Source organism: Populus trichocarpa, chromosome 4, assembly GCF_000002775.5.
Source record: "Populus trichocarpa isolate Nisqually-1 chromosome 4, P.trichocarpa_v4.1, whole genome shotgun sequence".
Classification (NCBI taxonomy): Eukaryota; Viridiplantae; Streptophyta; class Magnoliopsida; order Malpighiales; family Salicaceae; genus Populus; species Populus trichocarpa.
The window spans coordinates 471,273-494,322 of record NC_037288.2 but is presented as its reverse complement, the minus strand read 5'-3'; the positions used below and the strand labels follow the sequence as shown (position 1 = coordinate 494,322).

Genomic DNA, 23,050 nt, shown 5'->3' with positions numbered 1-23,050 from the left:
TTTATGCTTCCTGACGTCGATTTCTTAACATTTAGGGTTTGTTAAAAAGAAATTATAATAAAATTGGTGTCGGTAAAATATGTGCTCCCCTTTGTCAAAGCTTAATTATACTTCATATATATATTTGTCGGTAATATATTCAAGGCTAATTCTCTATTGTATGATGTAGAATGATGTAGCTCATTTGTAATTTTCTTTATTGAATTAATTACAAAAGGGGCCACCAAGAAACCATTTTTTGCATGAGCCCTCGCAGCCACTTCCTTTTAAAAAAAACTTGGATTATCAAGTTATTGTAACAATTTTTAGGTAATTAAGTTAACTTGAATAAATTATTTTTATTAAAACAACAATATTTTATTTTTTTTGTGTTGACTTGGTTGGTTTAAATAAGATTTGATAAAATTAATTGATTTGCTAGAAATTCAACCGGGTCTAACAGAATTGACTGAGTCAATATTTTATCTAGTTTAACTAGAAACTTGCCCTAAATCAAATTTTAAGTCCTAAATATTCATGCAAGGCCAGATTAAATTTAATAATAGATTTGTTATTGGAAAGCATTTAAAGACTTTTTTTTTTAAATAGATTTGCATTTTACTTCATCTATTTGTTATTGATCACAAGAATAAGAAAATATAAATACTAAATCCTTAAATTAGAAATCCTAATCTAACTTGTTAATGTAGTCTTCTTAATTATTCATAATTTCATTTGAGGCATCGTGGTAGATTTGGAAAGCAGTCCTGGACAAAAATAGAGTTCTGGTATTCATCACTATCAGCAGCAATATCAAATAATTTTAGCATACCATATACTATATAGGATCCATGAGGTTGAAGCTTTTTTTCATAATAATAATAATAATAATAATGAGTTTGAGCACTTGTAGTTCAATAATTTATTGGCAAAAGTACAGCGGACAAAGAGATGCACATGCTCTAAGTGTAAGAAAAAATAAAAAATTGAATCCTTAAATTAATTTAAATACAAGAAACCTTCAAAAAGTACTGTGAGGTGTAAAAAATATAAAGGAAAAAAACCTTTCTAGGGAGGGAAAAAGACATTTATTACAGCATTTTTCTCCCTTTCTGACGGGGAAACGAATTGTCCTGAAAAAGAAGACATGTAACTAAAATGTTTAGGACAAAAGTCACACATAGTCCCTCAAGTTTCAACATTTACTCCAATCAGCATCTATACTTTATACTTGGCCATGACCCTCCTTTCCCATTTGATGGATCATGGATAGTACACACATATATATAGTCTAGTTTTTGTATTTTGGATTGAAAATATTGGAGCCATGATCCTATTTTTCTAGACGCGCGTTTTACAGTGCTCAAGCTATAATCACTATTGATAACAAAATTTGTGTGTCTATTTTGTTTTGCATCATAACATTTCTTAGTTGCTTAGTTGAGTATTAATTTGTTTAGTTGCCTAGTAGAGGATTAATTTGACTAAATGTGAAAGATATAGAGTCCATATATGATTTCTATCGTCTTATATCAATCAATAAAAGAAATTTCAAGGAAGCCTCCAAACTAGCCTCCATTCCATCCAATAAAAACCTTCTTCTATGTGATCTCTGTAATTTTTCTTTGATCACCATCCTCATCGCTAAAAGTACCTCAAACCCACAAAAACTCTTGATCTTGAGCACCCAAAGACTCCATCTTTACAATCTCTAACACAAAAGGTCTCAATCTTTTCCAAAAAGAACACTAAACATGATTCAGCTTTTGTTTGCGGTGATATTTTCAGAGATGGCAATGATATTATTATTTGTTTTCAAGTCCCCATTAAGGAAGTTTCTGATAATGAGCTTGGATCGACTCAAAAGAGGGCGTGGACCAGTCATGGTTAAGACAGTTGCAGGGACAGTGTTTTTGGTTTTAATCTCAAGTGTTTATAGTATGGTGAAGATCCAGAAACGTGGGATCGATGTTGGTGGTGTTGTTAATCCTACAGACCAGGTTCTTATGGCTAAACATCTTCTTGAGGCTACTCTTATGGGTAATAATTCTTTGTTTCTTGAGTTATGTTTTTGTTTTGGCCTTTTGTTTTGTTAAAGTTATGAGCTTTGTGGGGTTAATGTAATGTGATTGAATGTGTGCTGAAGATTAGATTTTCATAGATATGTTTGTGATTGGTTTGGCAGGGTTGATAATTTCACTGTTTTATGCACGATTTGGTGAAATAATGGCTATTTCATTTCGGATTGGAGATGTCTTAGATCCATTGTTAATGCTGAAGAATGATATCTAAATTAGAGGTGTGTTTTGATTGTGAGGTTGAGATTTTTTTCTTTTTCTTGTTTTTCCTCCTAACCATGCGTGTTGAATGATTTAATGAAATGAGGCATTTGATTTGGACCTGTTTATTGGTAGCTTGTTAAGATTTAGAGAGAGAGAGAGAGCATTGTGTCATCCATCACCATGGAAGATGGATCACCAAATGTTTAGTGCTGTGGGGAAAAATTTTTTTGAGTCGATTAACTCCAATATCTGAATTTTGATTGACTTTGAGCAAAAGAGTCCAAATATTACGTTTTTCCTTCTTAGATCAAGGGAGAACTTTGGAGTTGGAACTCTTTGTTCAGGATTTTAGGAGAGTGTCAATTAGATGATTCTTTCTCTTTTTTTTGTGTTTAAGCTCTTAAAGCTAGCATGCGATACTTATTTCGATGTAAGAAAATCATTTCAAACAGCATAAATGTCTCCACATATTGTCCTGCTTTTCCTGTTTTTAGATGATTGAACTCTGCCTTGATGCTTGGTAATGCCATTAGATGTGAATAAATGTGCTGCTATTTTCAATTAAAAAACATTCTTTGACAACTAAACTTCAAGTAAGAGCAATACATGCTGTGATTTTTCTCTTATACAGTACTACTATATAGTGAAGCAATAATAGCCTGCTTTTCTATGCATGTGCCAGCAGACCTATGGTTCCCTTAAGATGTCAAACTTACAGCATCCTGTATCATACATGTATTTGCAAAAGTACTTCCAAATATGGCATTTTTCTGCACCAATGGAGTTCTCTTCAGCTGCACGATGATTTTATCTCTGTTATATGCTCTCTTGTCTAGTGTACATCGGTTATGAATTATAAACTCAAATAACAATAACATAAAAGTGGATTATATAACTTCCAGTATCTATTTTTCTTTTCAGAATGCTGTACAACACCTCAGCTGTGATCAGATTCATCATGATGTTTTTCAAACACTTGTCTTTCATTTTAGAATGCTAGGCAACATCTCATTTGTAATAAGATTCAACATACTGCTTTTCAAACATATGTTCTTCATTTCAAAATGCTCTGCAACTTCAAATGCTGTGCAACAATTGGGTCATCATCAGATTTTGTAACTTCAAATGTGTGTTTTTCATTTCCGAACATATGCTGTCATTATACTTTTACAACTTTGGCGGGTGGCATAGATATTTGAAAATATATACTTTCCTGCTTCTGCTCCTTCTCTCATCATTTAGCACTGGTAAAATTGTGCAAAAGAAACCTTGCTTCACAAAGTTTCATATTTTCTGCAAAGAACTTCCGCACAGTCCCCTGTTTGTTTGATGTGTCTCCAGAATGACTATTACCTTTATTTAAATACCTTTTATGCTATGCAATGCTATCTCTTTTTTACATTTTTTGCAACAGCTCTTCAGTGAACCTATTCATGGATCTTGTAGAACATAGTGTTGGAAATCGAATTTCTTTAAATAATATATGTGGGGAATGGTGTGAAGTGCTTTCTTTTGTAGCATATATCTTCTTTTCTGAGCAGCACTTGTAAACGTGAGAGTTTTGTCTGTTTCTAAATCTTTTGAAATTATTTTTTGTTTTTGAGTTGAATGACTAGGCAATTTATTTTTGCAAATTCCTTGTTTCTAGAGACCTCATGGGCTCTTCAACCTGTATAAACTTGAGGTAACTCTTTGCAGGTTCCATCCTTTTCCTTTCACTAATGATAGACCGCCTGCACCATTACATCAGAGAGCTTCGTATGCGGAGGAAGAGCATGGAGGCTGTAAAGAAACAAAATCGAAGTTTTGAGGATGGGAAGGTTGAGGAGACCAAAGCTTTAGAAACAGAGGTGTCCACACTGCAAGAAAAACTTAAACAGCTGCAATCTGAGCTGGAAGTCAAGTCAAAGGAGGTAAATACATCAGAAGCCAATGCAGCTGCTCTAAGTAAGCAATCTGAAGGGTTCCTTCTTGAGTATGATCGCTTGCTTGAAGAAAACCAGAACCTACGGAGCCAGTTGCAATCTATGGACTTGGGACTTTCACGATCAACCAGCAAGAAGAATACTTGAGAAACTGAGCCCCACTTGTTAAATAGTCTTTTTATCCTCCTCATAGTTGTTGTTGTTTTTTTTTTTTTTTTTTTCATAGTATCACTGGGGATTTTCACGATGGGATTGTTGGTTAGGGTTTAATTGACATCTATGCATTGCTGTAAGTGTGGAGAAAAAGACAAGCTGAAACGCACAGAAAAGGAAAGTACAATTAGGGTTATCATTTTGTGTTCACTACAAGTGAAATGTAGAGCTTAACGCTGAAAAATAATGGATATCTTTTGTCAGCATAAATTCTGATATGTTGTTTTCTTAACATTTTTTGGTGTATTAGAGAACATATACTGCTGGTATTCTCTCCTTTCTGAATATAAATGGTTCTTTTTGAGTCAGACAAACTTTTTTTGATTTTAGCCATGGATTGAAGAAAGTGATGCTCAAACTCGAGCTCTCACCTCTCTTATTTTGCAAGGCTACAAACTTCGATCTGTAACTATGCTTTGTATTTACAATTGACTATGATTTAACCTGAAGTTCTTGTGTTTGAAGGACTGGAAAAATGCAGTACAGGATCATTTTAATGGAGAAACATATCGGTGTCTAATGCAGTAAGCACCATCAAGCCAGGGAAAGTCAGAGCTGACAGTGCAGCCAGCACAAGCATCAATCCTTTAAACATAGTATTAGAAATAGCCATACGATATGATGAAGATGAAACTTGGCGGATAGATAAGGTTTTATGCTGCTGAACTTGAAGAACACCTATTGTAGACGAGGGTAGAGTGGACAGGCCAGTATCTGAATCATCATGCTTAAAGCCAGTTCTTACAATTGCAATTTATGGTGGCTCATCCTCTCTCTCGAGGAAGTGGTAGCCGTTCTATTTGAGTTTGAGATTGAATCAATGGAGACACATGGAGCAATGAGTCGTATGAGTGGGGTTTACATGGGCAACAGGGGAGTGGATTTTTTAGTCCATTTTTAGCAGTGAAACCTGTTAAGGTTTACATGGACAAGATAGAAAAAAGATTGATTTTGAGAAAGTAGAAGATAGATTTTGAGAGAGGAAAAAATAGAGAAAGGAAAGATTGAAGAGATAGGGAGAGAGTTCTGTAGTTCCTGCAAAATTACTTCATTCATTATCTGATTAATATGAAATGAATCCTACTCTACTAGCTGAACTTCATTTTCCTCCATCTGTTTCTCACAACCTTCCTAATTGCTAACTTCCTCTATTTAACTAACTACTAAAAGTACCAGAATTTCTACCATTGTAACTGCTACCCTTCACCCCTCTTAACTACTCCATGCCCTTGTACCAGTAATCGTAACAATATCCATACCTTGAAAGGATTATTATCCTCAAGAATCGAAAGAAAACTCCAGGAACTGCATCTGAATCTTGTCTATTTCTTTTCATGGATCATATTCAGGAAATGAATTGGACCACCAAATTAATCCAGCCGCTACTGCTCTATTTTCTTTTTTCATGATCTTTCTTTCCAAGATTGCTATAGGCTTGACAATAACTCGTCTATATTTATTGAACTCGTCTTCTTCAGCTTCTTCCACATCTAAGAACCTATCCTCTTCCACTCATTCTATCATATGTATTTCCTTCACGCTACATTGATGGCATGGACTGTACTTCTCACCATATTTGTAGCACCACCCAAGCCTTTTTCTTTGCTCATACAATTTTTCAGATGGTTGCTTAATGGCCACCTCCTTATTACTCAAAATGAATCCTTTAAACCAAACTTATATATGCCCTTCCTTCCAAGTACAGAGAAGCCACCTCAACCCTTTGTTGTACAGGAACCAAGTTACGTGTAAAGAACTTCTTGCACTTCCTTAACCATCCCCTAGGATTATCTCCCCAGAAAACTGGCAAATCAATCATTGGTACAGGTGGATTATATCCAGTTTTGTGGTGATCTTGGCTGCCCATGTGATCTCTACGAGCAAGGATTTTGAACCCATGTAATATGCCTTCTTGATTGCTCTGAGTGCCTACTTCCTTTTCTACTAGTGGGAGTATTCAAGACTCCTTCAGAGTTAGCTACAACTTTCCTCCCTTCCATCTGATTAGCTAGAAAAGATTGGTACTGAGTTGTCAGTGCTTCGATCTACAGACTGATTTGATTGGTCTTTTTATTTTGCTCCGCTCCCTCCATTATTCTTGCCATTTTTATTGTTGATCAGAAATTGATTCTCGAAATTCTTGACAAATATTATGTAGTTGTTCATCAAGCTTCCTACAACGTTTTTCCACAGCCTTTATCTTATTGTTTTTCACCATTTTGAACCAAAATGAATCAATTAAGGCCTTGGAACCGACACTATTTGTTAAGGTTTCACCTTAACAAGATAGAAAAAAGATAGATTTTGAGGAAGTAGAAGATTGGTTTTGAGAGGGAAGAAGAAAATAGACTTTGAGAGAGAAGAATAGATGAAAGAAAGATTCAAGAATTAGGGAGAGAATTCTGCAGTTTCGGCAAAATTACTCCATTCATTAACTGATTATCAGGAAATAAATACCATCCATTTACAGAGACTTTTCCTCTACTAACTGAACTTGATTTCCCTCCAACTATTTCTAACAACCTTCCTACCTGCTAAATATATAACTCCCTACTAACACTAACAAAATTCCTGTCATTGATTGATGTGAAACGTAGATTCTCGATAACTATTCCAAACCCAGTAAATGGAAAATGAGCTACGCCACCAAATTGGATAAGATGCTCCCACTCGGTTTATGTTTTACAGCCAATATATACCTGTCGAATCCATATAAACACAGCATGCATGCATCTCCGTCTACGATGTGGTCTCGCTGAGTCATAAAGGGCAAGAATCTTGCTGGGAGTTTCGGGAGTTAGGGAAGTTCAGACCATGAATGCTTCACTCCATCAAAGAGCTCGAAGTTTGGAGCTCTTTCAGGATCAAGCCGCCTCTCAAACATGCAATTTTTTCCGTTCACATAAATAGCATATGGAGAACACTTGCCAGACATACATTGGTGGACCATCAATCTTCTCTCCTGCATCTACGTCAATGAAAAGAGTTTGTTTCATCCTTGAGAGTGGTTTGATGAAACCCAGAGGGTGTGGAGGGAGAAGATGACACCAACCAAAAAACATATAACTTGGAACCTACAAAAATCACTCCCGGTGGTGCATGAAACCCCATGTCCTGTGTTAAGGCAAAAAAAAAAAAATCGTATGTCCTGTAATGACTATGAAGATTAAGCATATGTGAGTAATTAAAAGGTAGGTCGACCTGGTGAATTGGACCATCAATTTTAAGATTAGTGGTGGATCTACAAAAGGGAGGCTCAAACTCGAGCTTTCTCCTCTCTTGCTTGGCAAGAACTTTGATTTACAATTGATTATAAATTAACATGAATTTCTTGTTTTTGAATTACTGAAAAAATTCAGTGCAGGGTTCTTTTGGTGGAGAAACCTGTCGGTGTTAAATGCAGTGAACACCATCAAGCCAAGGAAAATCAGATTTGACAGTGCAGATAACACAAAGCATCAATCCTGAAGCTATATGACCTTTAATCTCTTTTGCGTACTCAACGGAAACGAGTGCCAGGAATGTTAATGTGAATGAGTAAGCTCACCATGCAACATTGAATTTTCTCATTGATTTCTTGAAAAGAGCTGGCCTACAAGTCTGTTACACAGTATACAGATTGATTAATTAGATGAGAGCAAAGTTTCCCTCACTCAGAATACATATGGTATTATCACAGGCCTAGTTTTATATCGAGCATCACAATAGGAACAGTAAAGATGCTACAAACAACAAAATAGGGAACAATTTCTGAAATAGATATAGGTGACGATTGAAGCAACAAAAACCATGAAATCCAAGGAGCATACGAGTAGTTTACTCCTATATAGTGCAAGAACTCTTGCTTCACCAAGTTAAAGTGAAAGAAACATTTCAGAACATAGATAAGAGAGAGGGAAATTTGTATCAGAAGTGCGAGCCACCATAGCAAAAGAAAAGCAGTTGAAGGAAGCATACGAAATACGTGCCAGACATCTTGTGAACCATTATTATTAGGCTCACTTAGGACCTTCCGTAGCAAGGCTTGTGTACCAAAAGACAGGCTTATCCTGAAGTAGCCTGCATGTGTCCTCGTTAAAATGGAAGACTGTGATGGCTTGTCAACTTCAGCTTGGTAGCCATTTTGTTCTTTGCTGGTGATGATCAAAGCATCGATTTGATCTCAATTTCTGGTTTAACATGTACATCTCTGTTGCTTCCATTTATCTCTATTGAAGGAAGTGGGCCTCATGAGTATAAGAACCCCTGAATTTCAGTATCAGGCTATATGGGTGCTTATATAGGTAGAGAAATAGGCGTGAGACAAGACAAAAATCATTGGAAAACTATGTATTAGGTGTAAAAGCTATCATGCCCCATATTCTGTGGAGGACATAGCTTTGCTTGTTGACATGAAAAAAAAATCTTGGAAGATACCCTCATTTAACTTCATGCGTCTTTGATATTATAATAGTTTTTATGATTATAATTTAAAAAAAATTATAAATTTAAGATGAAAAACAGATTTAAATAATAAAAATATTTCTAACCATACCACTTCACAACACCAAAAGAAGCAAAATTCATTGAAAACAGTGGTTCATGGGATGAATAAATAAAAGCCTTACTGTTTTTATCACATGCAAAATAATTTTTTTGGCACCGCCTACTTCTTCATTTTAAGAATGTTCCTTCTAGGGCCAGCATAAGAGTTCAGAGATATTGTACAACAATAAAAAATAACGAACCTGAAAGTTCCATGGCTGAAACCAATCCAAGAATCAAATTAACTCTTGGAACATACAGTCTGTTCTCGTAAAATAAGTACTAGGATACACCATAGGCGGGTTGGCAAGGCATATTTCAGTTAAAGTGAAGATATCACTGGAAGTGCTTAACATTATCCTTCAAGTGCTTTTCTTTCTTTAACTGTCAGAGGATCCTCAGAAAAATGTCTACGTTATTTAAATCTGAACTAGTGTACTCACCATAGATGTCAGAGGATGCATGAATTGGTGGCTATCAAACAACAATTTTGGCATTGAATAAATACCGACCTATAGCTCTAAAAGAATAGTATAATTAAAAGGGAGCACCCTTTTACTTGTGATCTGCGTTGGAAACTTGAAGATGAGTAGGAAAAAGAAAGATTTGATAAGAATGTTAATGGTTACAAGGTGATAACTAAGTATAAATTACTAAACAAGATTGGAATCCCCATAAAGCAATGGGACGTATATATTATCCCTATTGGAGGAGCTGCAGCTGACTATAGAAAAGGGATCGTTCTTCTTCCTTTTTTTTTTTTTTTTTTTTCTGTTTTCCTAGCTTTCCTAACTCCCAAGTCTTCCTGGTTATGGAGTCCACTCATGTTTCTAACGTTTCGTATTCAGTATTCACAATTGAGAGATCGAACTCCAAGCACAAAGCTTGTAGCCGATCTTTCTGGTTTCGAGGGGCGGTTTACAGAAATTTAAAGAAGAAGCATAAAAGGAAAATCCCCTAACCTATAGTTTGGTTAGCATTCAATAACAGAAAGTGTAGATATAGAAAAGATGTAAACTTATTGAGTTAAAAAAACAAAAATAAAGACATAAAATAAATTGCCAAGTGTTTTTTATTTTAATTATTTGGCAAATCAAGATCTCATACAGATCAGTTAGAGAGGCTATGAGAAAGAAAGATTATCTTGAATGCACCACTCTATACGTGAATAACAAGCTTAAAACCTAGAGAGACGTGTAGTGTGAAGTATGGAAGTTGACTCTACAATGTCTTACCATTAACACAAAAGAAAAATGATGAAACAAGCTTTCATCCATAATATATTAAAAGTTATTTCCAAAATATATATAAATAGATAGATGACCACTGAGACCTGAAATGAAAACAAGAAGCAAGTTTCCACCATAAATTAATGTCATATCATATCCTGTTGTGAGTGCTTGATACAAGCGATGCATTCTATATATTTGCTCTAGTGTTTGACACATCCAAGGACTAATACTCTGCAACTAGACAATGGTAAAGTAAAATGCGAAACATAACATCAACATACTAATAGAGAATTATTAAAGAATAATATAAAAATATTCTTCATACATTCTTCTAATAGTTTAAAATAAAGTTTTTTAATATGATATTAGAATCTTGTGTACTAAATAGTCACAAGTTTAAATTTTATCATCCCATTTTAATTAATAAAATTAAATATAAGATAGTGTAATATAAAATTATTCTTGGAATTTACATCTAATACTTTAAATTATTAAATTGATTATACATTTTAACATAATTATATAAAATCTAGATAAGCTTTTTATGGTGGGTTGTGACAAGTATCAATGGTGTTGCAATTTGCTGATGACAGGGAAAGAGATAGCTTAAATGACTAAGTGCTATTCTTCTATATATCTTCTGCTGGGACACCACTGGTGCAAGCTTTAGGAAAAGATATAATTTATTCTTAGAATAACCACTCTTAAACTATAGTGGTGAAAGAAGTCAGTGTCAATTAGGTATTAGGTTGTCGGGAGAATTTCTTGCCTAAACACATCTAAACACATCCTAATGGAAATGGAGAAGTGGGATCATTTGTAGAATGACCTCTACAGATGCTTTGATAGCATGTGTTAATGGAAATTTAAGATCTGTCCACTAAATAAAGGTTTGGATGCATGCGATTTGCAGATTTCTTACCTCTATTCTTGCCCAAATTCATGTGATAATTATTTCAGTACATTTACTTAAAAAAAACATCATGTTATCCCTTTCATTTATCATCATAAAAAAAAAAAACAGTTCACTTACTATTTAAACCAATATCTAAATCATACCTTATAAATTATAATTTATAAAATTTAAATCGGTTTAACAAATCAACTCAGGATCCAATCAACTTAGAATCTAAACATATGAATTAATCCAATCATAAATTTAATTTGACTCACAACCTGATTAACTTGACTAAAACCGTTAATTTTTTAAAATAATATATATTTTTTATAATTAAAATAATATTATTTTAATTATTTTTAAAAAAATATTGAGTTAAATGACATATAAAGTTAGGTTTTAAAAGTATACCATATCAATTGACAGGCTGTGGTTTGGAGGCTGGTGTTAAGTGGCCTGATAACACAATTTGGTTAGTTAAGATTTGGTCCAATTGGCTTCTTATTTCCAGTCACAAGCCTGATTAACTAGTTTGGACCTAATATCCAGCAGGTTTCTAATTATGACCAGATATGTAATTTGAAACAGCCATGGCTACAGTATATGAAGATAAGCAAGCTAAGCATTGCGATGTGGAAAACAGAACTTTATTTCCTTCACAAAATTCGAATTGCTTACATAAAGCATCTTTTCTACCTTCACAAGGCATCAACAATATTTTATGCCTTCCGTCATCACGACAGCTACCACCACTGCTAGTGTTATTACATGTATTATTCCCACTAATACTTGTGGGCTCGTTAAGAACGACAAAGTTATATTCCATGCTAAGCGAAGCTATCTCCGCCCCACTATTTTCAATGGATCCATTGGCATATGCCATGTTATAATCCTCACTGCAAGAAACCATTTCTTGTTCCTTGCTACTTTTGTTGCTTCTTATTGTGACCCAAGCATCACCCCATGTCGACCAGCTGTGTGCTTTTCCATTGCCTTCAGTCAATTGCTTGATTCTTTCGTTTGGAGAGACCAGAGAAGTATTATGGGTCGAATCCCAAGTTGTCTCTAACTTCTCCATTGAGTCCCACAAGACTTGATCCAGAACACATGTTGGAGTGTCCGCTTTTGAGCTATTGTTTTCCTTTAAAATAAGATTTGGCTCTTCAATAATAAAATCATGTTTAAGTAATTCACTGGCTGACCACCTTTCCATTGGGTCCCTCTTCAAGCACTTGCTCAAAAAGTCTCTTGCTTGCTTAGACATGAAGCTTGGAATCTCTGGCGCGTTGCCCGAAAACCCAATCTGGTAAAGAGCTGAAACTGGGTCTGAGACATTCACCCATGGAGCCTGTCCGGTGGCCATCTCGACAATGGTACACCCAACAGCCCATATATCAGCAGGGAACCCTTGGTGCTCAGCACGCGCCACTTCAGGTGCCATGTAAAGTGGTGTGCCTGCAATTGTTGTTGTCGTGCCCCAATCTGCTTCTGACACCTCATCAACCCGCTTAGCACAACCCAAGTCAGCAATTTTTGCCCCATCACTAGTGACCAAAATATTGTGACCCTTGATGTCACAATGCACTATGCCATTACAATGAAGATACTCGAGGCCGAGCAAAATTGTCCGAGCATACAATCGGATCATGTCCTCGTCAAGACAACCTCCACCCTCCCGAATTGCATCGATAAGCGTGCCACCGGATGCATACTCCAAGAAAAGATTGTACAAGACCTTACCATTTTCATTAGTAATGTCGCACCCCTTATATGCTACAATTTGCGGACACCTTAATGTTGAAAGAACAATTTGCTCCTTTTGAAGAGACTCCGATTTTGATAGCTCAGCTGACTTCACCGCAAAGACTTTACCGGATTGGTTGGCCCTGGCCATCGAGACGGTGGCTGATGAGCCACGGCCAATGGTTTGGCCTCTAGTCCAGTCCATTTTGGAGAGAATGGGGGGGTAAAAGATTTAAAGGATGTGTATTAAGCTGAATTGTTTGTTATGGTAGCTAGCTATTGCAAGCTTCTATATATAGCACCTATAAAAACAGTTATGTGGTTGGCTTGGGACGTTTGGCTTTAAAGCAAGAAACATTGCTTTCTTCATTCAACTTTATTTTTTACACATTTTGTGGTCAATGGGCGGCCGCCGTTACTTCCTCTCTCTAAAGGCAAAGCTTCCAGGTGTCGAAAAGCTGGTGGGTTGCAAGCAAATTTGGCCGGCTTTGGAGGCCAGTTGCTTAATCTTAACGCTGAGCTCATTAGCTTAATTAGCTATGGAATGATGCCTTGTTCACGAGATATCACGTGAGCACATGCATGCTTTGTGTTGACATCTTTTGTTAATGAGCGTGGGATCATACAATGGATGGTATATTCCATACTTTAGAGAGGTTAATTAGTGGCCATAAGAGTTTGTATTAATACAGAGTAGATTAGTTTAATCTCCATTGTTAATTGACTTTTGAAAGTCTCTAATGGTAGTGGACAATGAATGTGAAGGTAAACCTCTATAATAATGCTATGATATCGATACCTTGAACCAAGCTAGCTATAACAAGTTGGGCTTTGTTAATTATTAATTTTGAAGTAAAAGTCAATTAGTGCTTTACTTATAATTAATGACTGTCGACTCATGGATTAAATGCTAATTAGATCAAGAAATATTCTTCTTTAATTACATAGTAGCATGACTGTATGCTACTACTAAGAGGTGTTTAGTAATGTGGTATAAAGTACTTTTATAAAAATAATAATGATGGTTTTTATATATTTTTAATATTAACATATCAAAATATTAAAAAAATACATGAAAAACATCAATTTTATATTTTTTAAACAGAAACATGTTGAACTATAAAAACAACACCCTCTGAAGATCAAAGTGGTGGTTGTTAAAATTAATATTAAGTTATGTGAATTGTTAGAATATCACAATCTAATAATTCAAAAGTACATTAGATATTGTAGATTTTCAAAGTCATGTAAGAAACTTAGATAACTTCAAGAGTGAATTATCGTATATTGTCAAACTCATGTTAGAAACTTAGATAACTTGTAAATGCATTGTTGATGACTAGATCCTCATGGAAAAGAATGATAGATTAAAATATGGGCATTTTCAACAATTCCTTTGTCATTACTCTTTTTTTTTTTTTAAGTAATATATAGTGTTTAAAATCTCTTAATTGATATGAAGTGTTCTGTAACAAAATCTTACATTTAACGTATTTAATTAATTTGGTTGATAGGATATTTCAATATTTAGTTAACATATTTTGTGTCATTACCACATTTCTTTGTCTATGGTTGATAGGAAATTAAAGCCTCAAATTGTGACTGGTGTGAGAATTTTTAGCTAGTTCTATCAAGGTTATAATTCATTATTTTCCATCAATTAATTTATTCTTAATTATGACCATATTCATCCCAAAGAAAAGAAATTGCTTGCTAGCTCTTGAGTGAAATCACCAGGTTATTTGAATGGATGATCTAAAGCATCATAGCCTTAGCCAAAACCTACAACTCTAGACGAAGCAATTTGTTGCTTTCCTGGCTTAGAATTGTAGGTGAAGTATACAAGAAGAATTCACAAGGCATTGTTCAAGGCACCTAAGAAAAGCAAATGCAAAAGAATGAATGAAAGCTGCAACCAATTCCCAAGAAAAGCCAAGAATCTATCTATCCGACGTTCCTTTCAAGTAACACAAACTATTACGTTGCTTTCTTCATGTGCCAGCCACCTATTCCTTGGCTTCACTCACTCCCTTTCACCTCTTCCAGTTTGGCTTTCGGTAAAAGGTTTGGGACCCATTCTTTCTGATGTAAGGATCAAACACTTCGGTGCGTTGAATGGATAATCGGTGTAAAGTAGCATAAAGTGGACTAAAATATCCTTAAACAACAAGGATATACATTTGAATTTCTTGAAGAAACACTGTGATGGTTAAGGACTGTGACATATTTAATTTGGACTCTTCCTACCTGCTGCTGCTGCTGCTACTTTGAAACCCCACTTGGAAAAAGACATAAGATTTTGATTGCTTTCTTTCCCAGGAAGGATTATTAATTTTCACTAGGGTTTTTTCTTAGATCAAATATTGGGAAATTAAAATGGGCTGATAGAATGTTAGTTACATTGTTTGCAAGTTGTTGCCGAAGGTGAGATAGAGAGCTACCAACTGGTAATAGTAAAGATCACACAGATGTAGTTTTTATGTGCTGACAAAGTTTGCGGGACAGCCGGCGCCCGTCTTTAACATTACATGCTTTTGGTCAGAGGAAAAAAGTGAAAAAGCTAGCGAAAGAATAAAGTATGAGGTAGGAGATGATTCGCCTCGTTTGCGGCCCTGATTCAAATTTTACAAAATATATATATACTGAATTGTTTTTTCATGTGTTAATATTAAATATAATTTAAAAAAAAAAGATATTTTGATTTATTTTTAAATAAAAAATATTTTAAAAAATAATTGTTACTATATTACTAAATACAAACTAAAACTGAATAAGTTGTTTAAATATATCCTTTGATATATATATTTTTATTATTTTATTTCAATAAGGGATAATATTTTACTGATATGGATGATTGTTTTAAAATACTAACCGGTTTGACAGGTCAAGCTGGAACTTAGCTGAACTAGGACTTGGACTGATCCGGATTAAAGTAAAAATAAAAAAAAATAAAAATTCAGTTGACCTGGTGATCCAATCAAAAACTCGAGTTAGCCTGATCGACCCGAGCCTAATCTGATCTCGATCATCAGCTGATTGACTTTATATCTTTAATCAAAACAATATCATTTAGATTTTTTTTTTTGACAGGATTTTAGAGATAATTTGATTATTAGGTTTTAAAACTATGATATAGAATTTAAGGAAGTAGATTAATTCTTAAATTTCTTTATGGAATGGTAGGAAAATGTAAAGTTGGCAATGCTCCTAATAATTTTCACGAAAACCAAGCCACCAACAATGTTGCTACCTATCATGCTTAGAATGGAAGTTTGGTCCCAATTGGACAAGAAAATTACATTAACTAATGTATCCCTTCTGTTATGCTTTCATGTTTTTTATTACAAAATTCAAAAAGTTACATCAATATTGTCATCTCTATTTCTGTTGTTGATCATGTCATTGTCATCAAACCAAAGGGAATTGAATATCCATGTATAATTTGTTCTCCACTTGCATGCGAGTGAGATCCACTTGACCTTTGATCATTAAATCAATGCCCCATTTGTTTATGTGGCAATGTCTACTGTGGTTGAAATGAAAAGGCATTATTTCTTTTTGTTTTTTCATTCTAAACATGAAAAGAATTTAATTTTAGTTAATAAGAAATTAAAGATTTCCCTTATCATCATACATGCCATCAAAAAAACACTAAACTAAACTAAACGTGCATGGTGCATCATTGTTCTTAATTGACCATGAAAAGGCAGTGTGATGTGAATTTTTTTTTTGCCAGAAGAAAGTAACGGTAACTAAGTGGCCTTTTGTGGTTTCCATGCGAATGATCTTAATTCTTCGTTCTTGGACTATTCAATGGCCACAGGAGGTGCTGGTGCTATTAACTGTTAGAAAACGCATTTCGCAGGCCTTTCTTTGCCCTCCTAGCACCATTCCCGTCTTCACCGGCCAATTTCTCAACTACCATGAAAAGAGCCACCAAAGTTGGCAGTTGAGGAGGAATCACAAGTGCAGACACTCAGTTGTTTGGTGACCAAAAGAATATATGCAAATGAAGGTGGGCAACTCACGTCAAGCATAAAGTAAGACACTAGAGACTTTTCTGTGACAGGGACTGAGTAAACGTCAGTGAGCAAATAAGACTATATTGCATAACGATGCACAGAAACATTGGCGAGCAAATACGACTAGACAACTATATGTGGGTGAGTAGATAAGCCTGGACATGACTATATGAGGTGGTGGAGGAAGAGTAGAAAACAAATTTCTAGCTAATCCTAAACGCACACCAATCACATGCAAATGCACTGGTCAAGTCATATACCAAACGCTACCCAGTACTAGATTGCATGTAAACTAGACCCCCACTTTCCATGCCCCCACATAGCTATATTTGAGCCTAAAATCTTTGGTGAAACTAACTAAATAAAAATAAAAAGCGACTAGAAACAATTATCCTGATGGTGAAGTTAAAAGGAAGGTAAGGTTTGATAACAGCATAAACCTAACAGATTAAAAACTTTCCAATCTGTGGACCTGTAAATGACAATTATTAATTATATGACTGAAGAGCAGTAGTCATTTCATGAACCTAGTGAAAATGTATTAATGTAACCTAACATAACCTAACACTCTTTGGCTCCCTCTTTTCTAAGGATAGATAGGAAATAACCTGGACAAGGGTTTGGATAAGAACTGCGTGCATCAAGGGAAAAAATGGTCATAAAGCACTTACACAGCATTCAATTCATGTGCCATTTTATACTGTATCAATCTGTAATTGATAAGAAGCAAGCAAGCAAGCAAACGAATATTTACAATAACATCTGTTTAATTTAAGTAGGAGCCAGAACCTTCATATTTCACCAGTGACTCCCATCACCTTTTGAAAAGTACATTACATATTAGTTGATAAGAGGGGGAAATATGAGACAGACCCCAAACTATATCCTTTAAGCTGCCTCTGCAAATCCAACTCTTAGCTTTCCAGAATCAAAGACAGTGTGGTAACGACCCATGAAAATATCTCCCAGTATCCTGAATTGTCCAAGATCAAGAGGTAAGACTCAAAGGAACATATGACCATCTATGACTATGGGATGAAGGTTATAAAACAAGTGAAACATGTTTTTAGGATCATTAAAAAGGTTTGTTGAGAATATGATGTACCAGAGAGGTCCACGAGGAGGAGGTATATCCAAAGCAGTAAAGCCACTGATGCACTGGGCAGCTGAACCCTGGCCAACCTTGAGAATGTACTGATCACAAACCAGGAAAAAGGCATTAGTTCTATGAATTAATATGTATGCTTGATGTAGTACGTTAAAGGGGTATTGTTTCATGCAATAGTAATTTGTGTTGCATATTCAATAGGAGCACTTCATGTGTAAATGGAGGAAAAGTTAGGCCGTGTCCAAGTTCCTTATGAGCCTATTGTCGGACTATGGACTATATTACTACTAGATATACAGATTTAGACTACAGCAATGCATCCAAACATAATGACAAGACTAAAATCCTGTTAAAATTGCTGTAAAGACTATCAACCTAATACAAGTGGCAGTGCTTAGAAGGAACTTAGTGACAGTCAATCAAACCATCACACAATTTTGTAACTCTTAGAGCAAACAAATAAATGTCACTGACACCTCATTATTAAGATGATTAGCTGGTTGCATTTCACCAACTTGTGCATTGCAACAAGTCCAATAAAGGGGGGGGCATCAATGGTAAGACTTGAGTTCAGATACAATACCTCCTCTGGAGCGAGCTCAAACTCTTTGCCTCCAATTGTGAAGGCAACCGTGGGCATGGAAGGAACACTTTCACAGTCAACAGCTGATTCTCCCATTGGGTTTGGCATACGTTCACAAAGCTGCAAAAGTATCATGGGTATCAGCAAGAGAAGCATGTCACGAAGGCCCAAGAAATTATTAAGGAATAATGCATGTATTATCACCTCATTGATTAATATATAAAGTACTAATGCATTTAATTCACCTGATTCACATAGTCCAATATACGATCTTGTGTCTGGTTCTGCTTCAGCTGGCTTCGCATCCAGACAACTGCCATTTCACAAGCAGGGCACATAGCATCACCAAGAACACCAGATGACTTGTCATTGCCCTCATCCACCACGCTCTGAATGCCAATGCTAAGCAAAATTACAAACCACTAAGTTAACTGCCTATCCACAGCACAAGGTAAACCTTTCTAGTAACAAAAGCAGTAGCATGCATGGCAGCAAGAATTTGCTTCCATGAAAAGGGGTAATATCCAGAAAGAAGGGGTGTACTTTAATGACTTTTCTTTGGTCTATAAACAAAAAAGGGGCCAGTATCGAGGAGCAAAAATAATGCATCCAAGTAGAACTGTGAAAGCCTAAGCATAAGAAGAGAACACTTTAGACCCCAACCTTATGCCACGGGTTCCATCAAACGTGCAAAGTCCAATTTGAGAGCAAATCCTCTTTGGCTGTGCCTGTAAATACATAGGCAAGAACACAAATAAATCCCTAAATGCTGACCACAACCATTTTCTCAGGTAAAATTTTTATCAGCCATGGTTAATAGAGAACACTGAAATAAAAGTAAAGCTAGTTTTCACCTGAGAGAGTAGCAAGTCCATTATGGCTTCCCCATATTGTGAAACAACAGCCTTGCATTGCTGGCTAACAACTCCAGAGGCTCCAATGGCTTGATTTATCATGGTAATTATAGTCTGGAAGAAAAAGAGAGAGAAACAAACAAATATTTTAAGCATACGCAAATTGACAACAGAACTACAGACCTGCATCATAGAAGATTCTAATTTTTCCTCTAAATGATTTATATCAAAAAAATTTATTTCAAAGCCTATGACAAGGTCAGTCTAGAAGTCTATTACACTGTTAGGTTGACGACATAAAAAGGTTACAAGAAAATCAAATTAAAAGCTACCATATGCAAGTACAATTCAAAGTCAGAATCCATATCAGATAATTGTATCCAGACAGGGGCAACAAAACACGAGAATGAACTCATCTTTAAATCCTCAAACCAACAGAAGAAAAATATCAACAGCTTTTTACTTTTTCATCCTTTTTGTTCTAGTCAATCCATACAACTTCAACTCAAGGTCAATAAATAGGATAGCTAAACAGTTAGCTAGCAAAGTATACTGAATAAGATATCTACAATTATTCATCCAACAAGCTGAAGCATTCTTGTGTTTTGTTCATACCGTTGGACCTGCCAACAAGGAAGTTCCAGAATCTGCAATTGCTGCACAACCGCTGGCACAATACCCTGAATAGAAGCATCCTTAGGTGATCAGACAATATAATGACAGGTAGTGTAGAATCATATGCAAGATAGCACATATATATAAAGACACATGGATACATGCTACATACAATATGTCTTATTACAGAGCTTTGCTCTACTGGTATATTTGAGTTTCAATTTAAGAAGTGAAGGTAATAAGAGAGAACTTACCAGTTGGTTTATCACCAATATGGACATCACCCATGTTGAACTATGAGCAAGAATTACAGTAAAACAAAATGAGAAAAATAATTGAAAAATATAGATAAAACATTTATTGAGAACTCTTAAGAAAAGAAAAGGGTACAGCCAACCAACCTGCCAATAGCCTTTCCGTGTCACAGGAACAAAAGTGTGCTTGCCCTTGTAATGATTTGGGTCCATCCCACCAAATACAATTTCGCCCCCTTCTTCATCCTCTGCATTGCGGTTAAGCCAGAAAGAAAATACTGGTTCCTTGATAAGACCATGTTTAATCATGTTGTCCCTGTTCAAAAAGCACGTGTGTCACTCAAACACAAACCATAAAAAATGTTTAAATGGTCAGTGAGAACTAAAAGATACGACAAATACCAGACAGGCACAGCATCTCCCACTGAAATTTCTTTGAACCCAAGTCCCAATATACCATCAAACTTGGCCACCAAAAATGTGATATTAGGCTCCTTAGTTGCCTCAATAAATTCCTTAAAATTCAAAAACAGCAGTGAGAACAGACTGGCAAAGCACACCATGTAATAACATGCAAATAAGTTGAAAGACAACATTACCTGATCTTTCACAACCAGGCCACCAACTTCGACAGCATCATTACTGAAGAAACCAGAAATAGATCCACTGCCATAGCGAATTTCAGCACTTTTTCCTGAAAAAAAAAAAGAAAAGAAAGAAAACCCATATGATAGTTTCTCTGTCATACAGCTCATGCAACTGCAATGACGAGCAATTCAGACTAAATAATCATAGCTAGTGATGCATTGTGTGGTTTAAGATTACAGTGAAGGTATCATTAGTTCCTAACTAATGTTAGTATCTATACAGATTATAGCTCATCATGGCAACCACATACCTAATCAAAAAAGAAATTAATATGCAGCATTTTCATATTTACTTGGACCTAAACATTCTAGATAAACGTCCAATGTACCACATACAAATTAACAAGCTAAACTGTCTTCTCATGGAATGAATAACAAAATGCAGTTAAGAAATTGTTGATATTAGCAAGTAAAAACAAACCATTCTTCTTGTAGGTACTTGATTTTCCAGAGTCATACTTGGAATGGAAGTAACAAGCAACCTGTATACCAAAGTTAAACCATTAATAAATTTCCAACGATCAATTCCTAATCTCCTTCTTAAACAATCAAAAATCTTCAATTGGTATGCACTCGTCAACATTAAGGGCACATAAACTCACCGATAAATAGCACTTAGATGATGGCACCCACAAATTGGAGCTACCAGTGTCAAAGATCACAGTGAACTTCTGAGGAGGAGAGCCAACACCAATCTCACCATAGTACTGAGAATCCAGATAATTCTTCAATGCAACAATATCAGTATCCTCGGATTCTCCAAGATTACCGCAAAGATTATACTTCCTAATAGAAGCTCTCAAGGTCTCTTTGGAATCAAGCCGCGCAGCAATTCGGTTGTTCTTATCAAGTTTCACCTTTTTTAATCCTATTCTAAGCAAACCATCATTCGACGCAGATGATACAACAGCAAACAACAGAAATGAAAGAAACACAAACCCCACAATTGCTTTCAAGTTCACTCCCATGTTTACACCTATAAATTGATGTTAAGAAATAAAAAATCAAGCCCAATTCAGGAAACACAATAACCAATACAATCAATCAGATTAATCCAAAGTGATTAACACGCATTATCAAGAAGAAAGCTAATATCATGTTCAATAATCATAAATAAAAAAAATCTAACATAAAGTCATGACATTTAACGCAAACAATAACTTGTCTACTGTATGCAATGTCCTTGGCTCAAGTAAAGCTCATTTCTTTAGTCAATCTTTACATTTCAACAAAGTAATATAGAAAAAGATCAAAACTTTCAAATCCTTTATTTCCCTTCAAGTCCTCAACTACACCAACAAAACAGAAAATAACCTGCACCTAGCTCTTCATTTCAAAATAAAGAAAGAAACTTTATTCAAACCCAGTTCAGCACACAATAAAACAAACAAGCTGACGCAATTAAACTCTAATTACCACAAAATCTAACCAGCATTAATCCAACCACCACAAAAACTATATATATATAAAAAAAACAATAATCACACAAAAAGAAACCAACTTTTTACGAAAAATAATCACAAAAACACATTAACAAAAAAACGGTTATACAACAACAACAACAACAAAAAATTAAAGCTACTCACGGATTTTGATTTTTGAGAAGCGAAAAGAAAAGGGAGAGAGAGTCACGGAACACGAAATGGAGCAGAGAAGAGAATATATAGAAAACAAGGGAGAGAGGTTACCTGTCAACTTGTAAAGACCCACAATAGACCAAGCAAAGCTACTTGGTATCTTTGGAAGGGTAACTTTTAATCTAGGCTGTTGAATGTGTAGATTCTTTAAGGTTTTAGCCATTGATTTTGGATTGGTCCAATGAGTCATGACCCCTTTTTGGTGTTTGTTGGTGGGTAATTTTTCATGTTCAACCCTATAATATGATCATGTTCCACTTAAGTCCTTAAACTTTCTAGTGTAGAACAATGGGCATCTTTCATCTAAAAGAGATATTGTGGCGTTTAATCTGAGAGATATTATTATTATTATTATTATTATTATTATTATAATCATTATCATTATCTTTCCAGCATCTTTATGATAGTTTTTATTTACAATTTTAAAATTAAAAAAAAAAAACAAAAAAAAAGAGACATGCCATTTATTTTTTTAATTTTAAATAAATAGTATATAAATTTACTTTAAAATTATCTTAAAATCATATCTATTTT

The 23,050-nt window shown here is 35.1% G+C and overlaps 3 protein-coding genes and 1 long non-coding RNA gene across 5 annotated transcripts; 1 reads left to right on the top strand and 3 right to left on the bottom strand.

Moving 5' to 3' along the window:
• The first annotated feature begins 1,519 nt into the window (after positions 1-1,519).
• On the top strand, positions 1,520-4,631 carry LOC18097352 (uncharacterized). Its single transcript, XM_006383825.3, has 2 exons — positions 1,520-2,019; positions 3,960-4,631. The coding sequence occupies exons 1-2, from the start codon at positions 1,734-1,736 to the stop codon at positions 4,331-4,333; spliced, it is 660 nt and encodes a 219-aa protein (XP_006383887.1). The 5' UTR covers positions 1,520-1,733; the 3' UTR covers positions 4,334-4,631.
• Positions 4,632-6,807: 2,176 nt separating this feature from the next.
• Positions 6,808-8,793, bottom strand: LOC112327314 (uncharacterized). Its single transcript, XR_002981520.2, has 2 exons — positions 7,947-8,793; positions 6,808-7,513 (listed from the first exon to the last, which is right to left on the bottom strand). It is a non-coding gene; the product is annotated as an uncharacterized LOC112327314 (long non-coding RNA).
• A 2,652-nt stretch (positions 8,794-11,445) lies between these two features.
• Positions 11,446-13,636, bottom strand: LOC7458530 (mitogen-activated protein kinase kinase kinase 18). The gene has a single exon (XM_002304877.4). It carries the CDS (start codon positions 12,999-13,001, stop codon positions 11,610-11,612), a length of 1,392 nt encoding a protein of 463 aa, XP_002304913.4. The 5' UTR covers positions 13,002-13,636; the 3' UTR covers positions 11,446-11,609.
• A 3,835-nt stretch (positions 13,637-17,471) lies between these two features.
• LOC18097350 (aspartic proteinase) lies at positions 17,472-22,698 on the bottom strand. 2 transcript variants are annotated; one of them, XM_006383823.3, is made up of 14 exons: positions 22,568-22,698; positions 21,482-21,855; positions 21,301-21,361; positions 20,832-20,926; positions 20,635-20,747; positions 20,380-20,548; positions 20,233-20,272; positions 19,979-20,043; positions 19,364-19,477; positions 19,173-19,237; positions 18,755-18,911; positions 18,510-18,629; positions 17,924-18,012; positions 17,472-17,791 (listed from the first exon to the last, which is right to left on the bottom strand). In XM_006383823.3, the coding sequence occupies exons 1-14, from the start codon at positions 22,677-22,679 to the stop codon at positions 17,707-17,709; spliced, it is 1,659 nt and encodes a 552-aa protein (XP_006383885.3). In that variant the 5' UTR covers positions 22,680-22,698; the 3' UTR covers positions 17,472-17,706. The 2 variants fall into 2 exon arrangements, with proteins under 2 accessions (XP_006383885.3, XP_024455961.1); XM_024600193.2 differs by lacking the exon at positions 22,568-22,698 and adding an exon at positions 22,466-22,567.
• Positions 22,699-23,050: the final 352 nt, after the last annotated feature.